The following is a 10,702-nucleotide window of genomic DNA, read 5'->3' on the forward strand; positions in this document are numbered from 1 at the left end:
TGGTCCTCAGCCGAGACTGTAGAATGGCGAGCAGGGCCTTAGCTGAGTACCCCAGGTTACGACTGGCCTTTAAAGTCAAGAATAAAATCCTAAAATCTTTTCTAAAATGTACCTGAAAAGAGATAGAGTTTGATTCTGGTCAGGACTTTGTCCGCCCTCAAGCAAAAGGGAAATAAATCATTCCCTGTCATGCCGAGCTGTATTTTTGTACACCATGAGACATATTTATCCCCCCTGCCTCTGCTGACACACCCGCACTGGCAGCGGAGGATGTTTTGATCCTCTGGTAGGAGCTCATGCTGGATGACTTCAGATTCCGGGCATAGCAGTGGTTATGTGAGTCATACAAAAGTGAAATAAACTCTCAATTGAGAAGAGCGGACAACGTGCCAACCAGCATTAGTCAGTCTCACACACACCCTGTCCAGAGGAGACTGTTGATCACACACAGAGCAGTGGATGTGTCAGTAGCCAGAGGAAGTGGAGAATAAATCTCCAGACCATCTACACATGATACTGTGATATTTTTAAACACATCTCGTCCTTTTCTCGAATATTCCCACTTTGAAGTGGAACCTCTTCCTCACTTCTCCTACTTTCCCATGTGTTTCTTTCTTCACTCTTCACCCTTCTTCAACAGCTCTATTCCATCATGTTATACACGTGTCACACATTCACCTTCCTCCCTCTCTTCAAGGTATTTCCCGTTACAGGATGTGTCCACACCTTGAGATTTTGCAACACTACTGTCTTGGAAAACAATCTCATCCATTTGTCTTTCTGTCCTTCCAATCATCAAGTTAACTTCACCCAGATGAATGTCTCTGGCACCGGTAAACATGTGCAGAGACAGGAGGCAGGAGAAGCATCAATCTGCACGTAGAGGTGTGTTTTCAAGAGTGTGCGCACTTCACCTTGTGGCCCCTTCCCCCCCTCTGCGCCCTCTGGCCTCTCTGGAGTGAGGCATCTGCGTCAGGTGATGTTCTACGGCTCGGGGTGACCTGGCGGGTCAGCAGAGATGGATGATTGAGGAGTTTGAACACACACAAGAGCGAGGAGACACAGAGCCGAGATTCAGAGAGCCCCAAACAAAGAGGCAGGATATGAGGGCTGAGAGCTGTGAAGCCGGGGATTTGAAAGATGCACGTGTCGGCACACCCGCCTGGTTTGTGTCTCTCACTTTCAAATCTTTCATCCTCTCTGAAAATAAACAAGCGCTCATCCAATGTATCACATGACTGCGGGAGCGAGCCTCGGAGGCTGCGGTTCAAGCTTGTCTGTGATATTGTGTTAAAGAAAAGAGATGAGAGGCAGACAGATCCACCCAGGCAGCAAGTGGAAGGAAGTGAGCGCAGATGCAGATGACCCCCGACAGCTCATTCCTGTTGTGTTAAGTATACATTTCAAAACTTGAGTCTGCAGCCTGAAAACGCTGAAGGGCCCATGTCTATGTTGGGGATCGGCTATGTGGTCATTGATTGACTCGTAACGCGGGCCCTTTGTAACGATGGCCCTTTTGGCTGCTTGTGTCACATTCAGGCCCCCTACCAATATGAAAGAGGACACCGGCTCCTCAGGAGGTAATTGTATCCGACGAGGCCCAGCTCACCCTGCCATGCTGCGGCCAAATGTCCTCCAAATCCCCTCGGACAAATGGGTCGCCATTGTGCATATCAGGGCGTGTTTTTACAGATAAAACACAAATAGATGAAGACGTTGCAGGGGGTGAATGTTGAAATAAAAAAAGCCAGACTCCAAAATCCAAGATGCAGGATTTTGCAGAAAGTTAAACATACTTGTGTAAAAATGTGATGTTTTTACTCTACTTCTTTCATCCCTTCCCCCTCTACACACGCACTTGCCTCTGATCCCCACCCTCCCCTTTAGTCTTCTCCTTTACTCCCCTCCCTCCCTTTCACCTCTCCTCTCTTCCCCTGCTTCCCTCCGTCCGTCCCCTCCAGATTGTATAAATATCTGTGAGCTGTTGGAGGAGAGCTCAGTGTTAAGAGAACCTGTCCACTGAGGAGAGAAGGACAAGAGAGGGGAGGAGAGAAGCAGCTCGTAACAGCAGGAACACAAGAGACACCTGAGAGAAACGAGAGCAACAGACATCACCGGAAATTGGGAGTTTTTGTGAGGAGATTTCTGAGCTGAGAAATAAAGAAGTCTGGACATTCAAAAAATTGTTCATAGAATCTTAAATTGAGTCTGTGTTGAGGGACTGTCTCCAGTATGTTCCTCCTGCTCTTGTTGTGTATGTGTGGTCTTCTGCTGCGAGGTGATGCACAGGACAGAGCTTCTCTCTGGAGGGGAAACGACCGCAGCGGGCGATGCCAGTACACCTTCACTGTACCCAGCCCTGCAGAGGCCACCTGCCCACAGACGAGTGGCCCAGAAATGGAGGGTCTGAAGGCCAGACTTGGTCTGCTGGAGGTGCTGGTGTCCCGCCTGACAGGTGGGGACACCGGGGGTCCCCAGGCGTCCGGAGCCAGGGCCCAGGCTGAGCTTCAGGAGGCGCTGGACCGGGCCACGGGGGAGAGGAACCTGCTGCGGCGGGAGAAGGAGCGTCTGGAGAGGGAGCTGGGGGCACTGCAGCACAGGATGGAGGAGATGAGGAGGGAGATGGAGAAGCTGAGGAGCAGACCCTGTCCCCTGCAGACCCCCATAGTGCCGCCCAGCCCCTCTCTGCAGAACGGTGGCCTGATGAGACCTGCTGCGGGTGAGCAATACACTCACACACTTTACAGCTATTACAAAAATGTGCAAAGCTTAATGAAGAAATAGTTTTTTTACTGTAAATATTCTATTATTTTAAGTGTACAGCTAATTAAAATAAAATGTATATATATATATATATATACATTTGTTATATAAAATCTGCCCTAATCCTATGTTAATAAGATGTACAACTCCATGTCCCAATGACAGTCTCCCTGATGAAATATGTGTTTGGTGACTCTGACATAAGGATAATGGGTTAATTGGAGCAGTGAAGTGATGAGACATAAATGTCCTCTATGTATGGAATACCATGCATGTATAGAGCCACACAAAATTCCAGTGCATAGCTTGGGGGTCCCAGGTATGTGTGTGTATCTGTTTCTGTGCAGTGATGAAGCTCAGATTCCTCCTGATCCCATATCCACCCACAAACAAGAAAAAGCAGGGGGAACACTGTGTGTACATGTAACATGTACCTGCTTGTGTGTGTTCCACTTGTGTGCTTAATGTTTTGGCTGCCCTATGAGTCTGCAAAGACACTTGTCTCAGGTTTCCCTGCTTCCCGTTTCCTGCCTACATTTAGGGGTGATGGAGGCAGGCCAGGGAGGGTCAGCTCAGTATTTATGAGCAGATCCTGCTTTGTTTATGACTGGTGTTTCCCTCCGCATGGTGAGCAGGGTGCGAATAACCCGGCCGGGGGAGAGGGGAGGGGCGGCTGAAACGTGATGCACGCCCTTGAAGTGGCGGCTCACTGCCCGAGTCTCATCTCGGGGCTTTTGATGACGCCTGGTGGGTCAAGGCTGATGAAAGTGTGGGGGGTTGGAGTCTAAGAACATAAAACCATCAGGGCTCCAAAGAGGTTGGGAGTTATCCTGGAGCCAGTGAGGTTAAGATCTGGTATGTTGTGTGTTTGCAGTGGCCGAACATCCGTCTAATTAGCCTCCATGCTCCTCTTTTCGCCCCCACCATCTCCTGTGGGTCACCAGCCCCTTGTATTCTCTCAGTTAAGCCAGCCCTCCTGGCTCTCAGAATATTTTTCTTGTAAAAGCCAGGATTGCTGCCAGCAGTAAATCCTTTTTTTTGCCAGCGCCCCATGCACCGGTAATACTGTGCATTAGGAGAGCCCATCTCCTGCATACTCCAGGTTATCTGCTGAGCTCCTCATGTTTGCACCTGCAGACAGAAATACACAGAGGGGGCCCCTCCGGGTGACAGACACATGTAGAACAGATCATAGTAAGAGGAAGACGTGCGGCACCAGAGCAGAGAGGAGATACAAGTTCATGTTTAAGAGTGACGATGAGTTTTAATTGTTGTCAAACCAAGCTGTGGCCTTTGGTAAGAATTGTCTCTATAAATCTACCATCTGATAATTTGCAATAGTATTTTATGACTTTAAAAGTAAAAAGACACAAACATTTACACTGCAACAACAAGAGAGAAGATACCTCTGCCAAGGTTAACGCCCTCTATAACTATGTTACAGAAAGTGAAAAGAAATCCTGGTTCCGTTTATCTCCACTCCAAACTTTAACAGATCCTTTCACAATATTTAATGGGAATCCTGCTCAGTAGAGCTCATACCAACACTCCCCTTATGAAACTACATTTAAATTCACAAGATCCAGATTTTTATTTTGACCTGCATCAAATTTCACACCCTTAGAAATATCAGTCCTCTTACCAAATCAGATTTTCATCCATTTCCATCCATCCATGAACTATTCTCTGAGAAATCAAGGAATTAAAGAAATTTCACAGAAATTGGTTGAGTAGTTTTTGCGTAATCCTGATAAATATCAAACAAACAAACACAAAAACATGATGTCCATGTGGAGGTAAGAAGACAACAAACCTGTGCATTGTCCTCTAAGGGAGATCTGGCCTTCATAGCTCAACAAACTAAAACTGTGACATGATGCTGACAACAGTGAACAGTGAACAGAAGAAAAAGGTATTTGAAAGGGAAATTTAGCTGGAATTGTTTTTACTCGAGGACTGTTATCATGGCCCAGCAGCCTAAAAGACAAACATCTTTCAAACTTTAAAAGAACACTGTCCAAATGAAGTTTATTATCAGAGTTCTCGTCTCAGTGCAAGTACGTGAAGTTAACTTGGAGCTGAGCCTGTTCCCAGCACTCAGTGAAATTCACCGTGACGTTCAGATGTTTTCTTTCAACGTGAAGCAGAAGGAGACATAAACAATGTTCAGTGAACTCCTGTGATGTCTCAATCACCGATCTGATCACGGACGTCCATGTATCGTGACTCATTTTGGATCAAATGGTCTCTCTGTTGATTGTACGCTCCACATTAACATTGTCTGCAGAGTGAACTTCTTGCAGAGGATTGGATCCAACTAAGAGCCAACAGCTCCACTGAACTCTGGTAGTAGAGGTTGATTAGACCTACGACTCCACAGATTGAAATTAGGATCTGTCTATCCTGTGAGCTTTATATTCTCCTCTCCACACAAAGGGCACATATGGCACACACATGCATGCACGCACGCACGCACGCACACAAACACACACCTATAGCTTTTACAAATATTTCTCTGTTTGGAACACACTCACAGCGACTTTGTCCTGGTGTTTGTCATCTGCTCCGTTACCAAAGCTCCCTCCTCCTCTTCATCAACAGTGAGGATCAGCAACAGCCTCCAGATGCAAGCGTTTAATGTTATCTGCATCATTGAGGCTCATTATCCGCCTGAAATCACTGGACACTGCACAGGCTAGAGCACGGCAGGCACGTGGCCACACACATACTAACAGTCGCCCACAGACACACAAACACAAACACATACCACTGATCCATTTTAATGATCCATGCTTATTTATATTCATAGTTTGTAGTTTTCCAACAGTGCTTCACAAAGTGTTTTACAGTTTGTTTATTTTACACAGTAATGACTTCCTGAAGGAGAAGGAGAAGGAGAATGGGAGAATAGACAGATCAGGAGAAATGAGAGAAGAGAAGAGGAGAAAAGAGGTGATATCTGACAGTGTTAGAGGAGAAGAAGAAGAAGAAGAAGAAGAAGAAGAAGAAGAAGAAGAAGAAGAGCCAGACGTCTGGTTTGAAGTTTTGAAGATGGGAAGTTGACAGTGTCGGGGTGGGATGAGGTGTCAAGTGTGTGTCGTGTGTGTGTCGTATGTGTGTCGGCCAGGCCACCGACTGTCTGACTCCAGAGCAGCTGGGAATCCAGTCAGGGCTATTTGTTTCTTGCTGTCCCGTTTCCTGCTGTCACTACTGTCAGAGCCACATTTGGGAGCAAACTATTGTATGATAAGTGATGTGGTATAAAATCATGAAACTGTGTGTGTGTGTGTGTGTGTTTAGGCTCCAGTCAGATGTCTCACCTGATGAACAGGCCCAACAGACAGGGGGACAGCAGCAGTCTCAGAGGTGGGACATATGTTTTCTGCAGAATCACCTCAGCTTTACTGTTTTCTTTTCTTTCTATCTCACTCCGTGTCTCCCTGTTTCAGACTCAGCGTGGCAGTATGGACACACAGGTTTCCAGGAGCTGAAGGCCGAGGTGACGGAGGTGCCAGCTCCTGATGGCGCTGATGACAACACAGGTCTCACCTATTTCAAAATATCATAAGAGATATCCAGTAATATCATTTTATTTGATCTCTGTCAACGAATATGTGCAGTTTTGAATCCATGCTTTCATTCTTATTCAGGTAAGAGTTACCATGAGCTAAGTTGAGGTTTTAATGAAGATTTCTACCATTTGAGGCATCTGTTTACTTCCATTCTTCTCAGTGACTTATTGAGGCCATTTAAGTGAACACATATCTGCATAACTCTGCATGGATTTTATTATACCGTTCACTTTTTAAGGTCCAGTGTGGAAGATTTAGGTGAAAGGGATCTATTTGCAGAAATTTTATATAAAATAATCCTTGTGATATTTTCTGAATTGTACGAATTGTTGTTTTCTTTACCCTAGAATGGGCCCTTTCTATTTAGATGCTTTCTATTTACATCGGGATTTTTTAAAACCTAGATCCATGAAAATGTCAAAAGTCGCTTTGTCTCACAATGTTAAAAAAAATGTATTCTGGATCCACCCCCTGATCCTGATCCACACTCAAATTTGATGTGTTCTTCCCTGACTCTCCCTGACTTTCATGGAAATCGAACATTGTTGGGTAATTCTGCAAACTAACAAACAAACGCTCACGCACACGGCAATTTGACACACATTTCCTGCAGCCAGTTTCATCCTATGCCACTGACCGACAGGTGGTGGCGATAACACAAAGAAAGCGTAGCAATGTTTCAATGAAGAAGACCCGAAGGCTGTTTGTTACAATAAGAAAGACGATGTCAAACATGTCAGATTGTCCGATTTTCAAATGGTCAGAAGAGCCAAGATCTTCTAGCACACTATGATGATCCTTTAAATTCCAGAGTCTTGCCAGCTCATACCTCTGTCACTCACCCCCCTCTCCCCCACCTCCCCCTCTGTCCATCTGACCCTGCAAACATGACACTCACCCCCCCTGCTGACAGCCTCAAAGCAAATACTGCTATTAATACTGCAGCATTTGGGCCGAGAATACCAGAGTCGTGCCAATTTGTAGGTATGAGGGCCGCCCTGAGTTTTCGTGGATGTCTCGTAAATGGGCTCTAACAAGGATGTCACACACACAGACACACGCACACACACACCCCCCCCAAAAACCACATACAAGCTCACACTACCAAATGGGCTGGTTCTTCAGCAGGTTTCATTGATTGGGCAACCGTTAAAGGACATGTGGAGTCGCCACGTGAGGTCACATGATCTCTGATGAGGCTGTGCCACACAGAAGCTCCATGGTAATAGGTGTATTTATAAAACATATTCCCATCTAACCCTGAATCCGGTGCTACGTCCTGGACCTGAGAGCGAGGGTGTATTTTAGGAAGTGGTAAATATACGGCCTGCCTTATCGTTTTCCTAGTTAGAGAAGCAGAGATGAGACGTAGCGCAGCTGCTGCACTGATGGTGGTGACTCAGACAAAGTTGAAGCGCACAGAGACTTCAGGCAGCATCTCTGGACCTGTTGTCTGCTTCAATGATGAGAAACATTGACATCATCACACCTCTGATCAGCTCACACATTACCTCCATCGTCCCTCAGCCAAAGACATGTACCTGTAGATCCCTAACCCCCGAGGACCACTGACTGTGTCCTGAAGTCACCTTAAACCAGAAGCCCCCTGAATGATTTCAAGAAAGATCTACTTCTTAAGGTTGGATCGATACTTCAGCTTCGACCCTAAATAGATTCATAACATCTCTGGGACACATGACCAGAAACTAATCACTGAACTGAACCACAGATGGCAGTGCCACAGGAAATCGTTACTGAGAGGGGAAACAGACCAGTCAGTTGTCTGTCAAGAATTCCTTGATGTAAAAAAATCGGGCACATTTAGGGAACTGATATCTAGAGGCGTGTGCAAACTGGTTGATTGAATTTAAGGAGATTATTGGGCCTTGGTTGAGGTTTGCGCTCTGAGAGTCACTCCAGTTTCTGCCCCTTTTCAACCTGTCGCTATTTATTTAAACGATTCATAAATCCTAAAATATTGAAATAAATTCTTTGCTCAAAATTAATCACTGAACTGATGCGTCTTCAATTTGCACCATTTACATCCTGGGCAATTTTGCATAATCCGTGTCTTTGATGTGTATGCAGTTGTAAGGCCTTTAAAACTTCCCTCATGTTTTGTCTGAACAAAAAGACTTGTATTTGTTAATATCCCCCCCTCCCTCCTCTCACATGTCCTCTCCTTCCTGCTCACAGGTTGTGGGGAGCTGGTTTCAGTTGGTGAGCCTGTCACTCACAGGAAAGCCGACAACATAGCAGGTAAATATGGTGTTTGGATGCAGGACCCTGAGGCCGTCTCCCCCTATGGACCCAACATGGTCTGGCGCATCGACGCCATTGGCACTGATGTCAGGCAGCTGTTCGGCTATGAAGACATGGAACAACTCTCTAAAGGCTTTCCCTCCAAGGTGGGTGTCACATGGCTCATACTCTTTCATGGGAATAAGCCCAAAAGATCTTGGATCATGCCTGGTTATTGTCTGTGACAGGTGCTGCTGTTGCCCGAGCTGGTGGAGAGCACTGGTGCCACTGTGTACCGAGGCGCTCTCTACTATCAGAGACGCCGCAGCCGCACCCTAATCCGCTACGACCTCGCCTCTGAGAGCACCGCAGCCCGTCGTGACCTCCCCCACGCCGGCTTCCACGGCCAGTACCCCTACTCATGGGGGGGCTACACGGACATCGACTTGTCCGTGGACGAGCAGGGGCTGTGGGCCGTCTACTCCACCAGCAAAGCGAAAGGGGCCATTGTGATCTCGCAGCTGGACCCCAACACCCTGGAGGTGAAGAAGAGCTGGGAGACCAACATCAGGAAGACCTCTGTGGCCAACTCCTTCATCATCTGCGGGAAGATGTACACCGTGTCCAGCTACGCCGCACCCACCACCATCATCAACTACATGTACGACACCGCCACCAGCCAGGGGAAGACCATCGCCATCCCCTTCAGGAACAAGTACCACTACAACTCCATGGTCGACTACAGCCTGGCTCAGAGGAAGCTGTTTGCCTGGGACAACTTCCACATAGTGTCCTACGACCTCAGGCTGGGTCGCAAGCAGGTCAACTGAGGCCGACCCCGGTGACTGCTGAGAGGAGACGTGTGCTCACCTGTTCCTGCTTCAAAGACTCAGAGCGTTAGAGACAAACGTGTGTGTGGTAGCAGCAGTTAGAAAGACAACACACCATCAGTATCCAACGTGTAGAGCTGAACTACCAGAATCCACAAAGAAGTGAATATGTTTGAGGAACAGCGCCCCCTGCAGGTTTGCTTTCTTTTTTCTCAGCGGGAGGACTCTTGCTGTGGCACAGTCCACAAATATGTTAGTAGAGGAAATATTTTTGTACCGCCTTTGAGTCAGATGTATTATTATTTTTCTGTTTTCTGTGAAGATATAAGTACACGTTATATTTGAGGTCTGAAAGATGGAGAATGGTTTAACATCAGCAGCTAAGTGGGATAATTAAAGCATACGATTTACAACCCAAACACAGTACCATGTTTCACCTGTTTTATTAAATAAAGTGCTCGCTCACTCAGTATGTATGGATTATTGCATGCACTTGTACATTGTTTTCTGTTCAAAATCATGATGAAATAAACTTCTTCCGAAATTACAAATTAATCTGGTTATTATGGCATTTTACACCTCAGAGATTATAGCCTATTAAAACCACTTCATTTGCAAGCTACAACTTATTAAACAAATCTGGTTGGAGATGTTCACAGATTTTTAAGGATAACTGAGGGACTAATTGGCATTTCTCATATTTCTTGACTTAAAACCATTTAAAAGTACACTGATTTAAAAAATATATATCAGTAATTAAATAAGATGGAAACAGGGCTTAATACATTTGTGTCACTCATTTCCAATAAGCCTCAGGCATTAGTAAATCATTTGTACTTTCTGTAAAAATGATTAATAATGTGATCAAGTCTGTAGGCATACGTTTTAATAGGTTAATATTTCTGATCAACTAGACGCGTTGCAAAGATTTTGCAAAGGGTTTGAAATCAAACTGTTACAGGCGTCTTAATGATGAAGAGCTACATAAAAAAAAAAAGACAGTTTATTTAATGAGGATAAACACAATGCATACTTTAATCTTAATTGTTAAAAACTTATAAAACCCTTGCAAAAATTTTATAGATGTGATTCTCATGTGATTAATTTTTAATTAAACATACTTACCCGCTATAAACCCTTTGCCTCATCTGAATGTGGTGACTAGTTCAATCTGAGAGGTTTCTATGTGTTGCAGTGCCATCTAGTGTTCAGAGGTGAGGTTGATTCTAGCTCCAATATAAAGCAAACAAATGCTTCAACTTAATTATGGAAAAGGCTTCAAGTAAAAACCAGATC

General features: G+C 45.4%; 1 protein-coding gene across 1 annotated transcript; it reads left to right on the top strand.

Moving 5' to 3' along the window:
• The first annotated feature begins 1,937 nt into the window (after positions 1-1,937).
• myoc (myocilin) lies at positions 1,938-9,957 on the top strand. The gene is made up of 5 exons (XM_034583096.1): positions 1,938-2,719; positions 6,064-6,129; positions 6,213-6,305; positions 8,532-8,743; positions 8,825-9,957. Exons 1-5 carry the CDS (start codon positions 2,233-2,235, stop codon positions 9,404-9,406), a joined length of 1,440 nt encoding a protein of 479 aa, XP_034438987.1. The 5' UTR covers positions 1,938-2,232; the 3' UTR covers positions 9,407-9,957.
• The last annotated feature ends 745 nt before the right edge of the window (positions 9,958-10,702 follow it).

The sequence above is a fragment of the Hippoglossus hippoglossus genome, chromosome 4 (assembly GCF_009819705.1).
Source record: "Hippoglossus hippoglossus isolate fHipHip1 chromosome 4, fHipHip1.pri, whole genome shotgun sequence".
Lineage (NCBI taxonomy): Eukaryota > Metazoa > Chordata > Actinopteri > Pleuronectiformes > Pleuronectidae > Hippoglossus > Hippoglossus hippoglossus.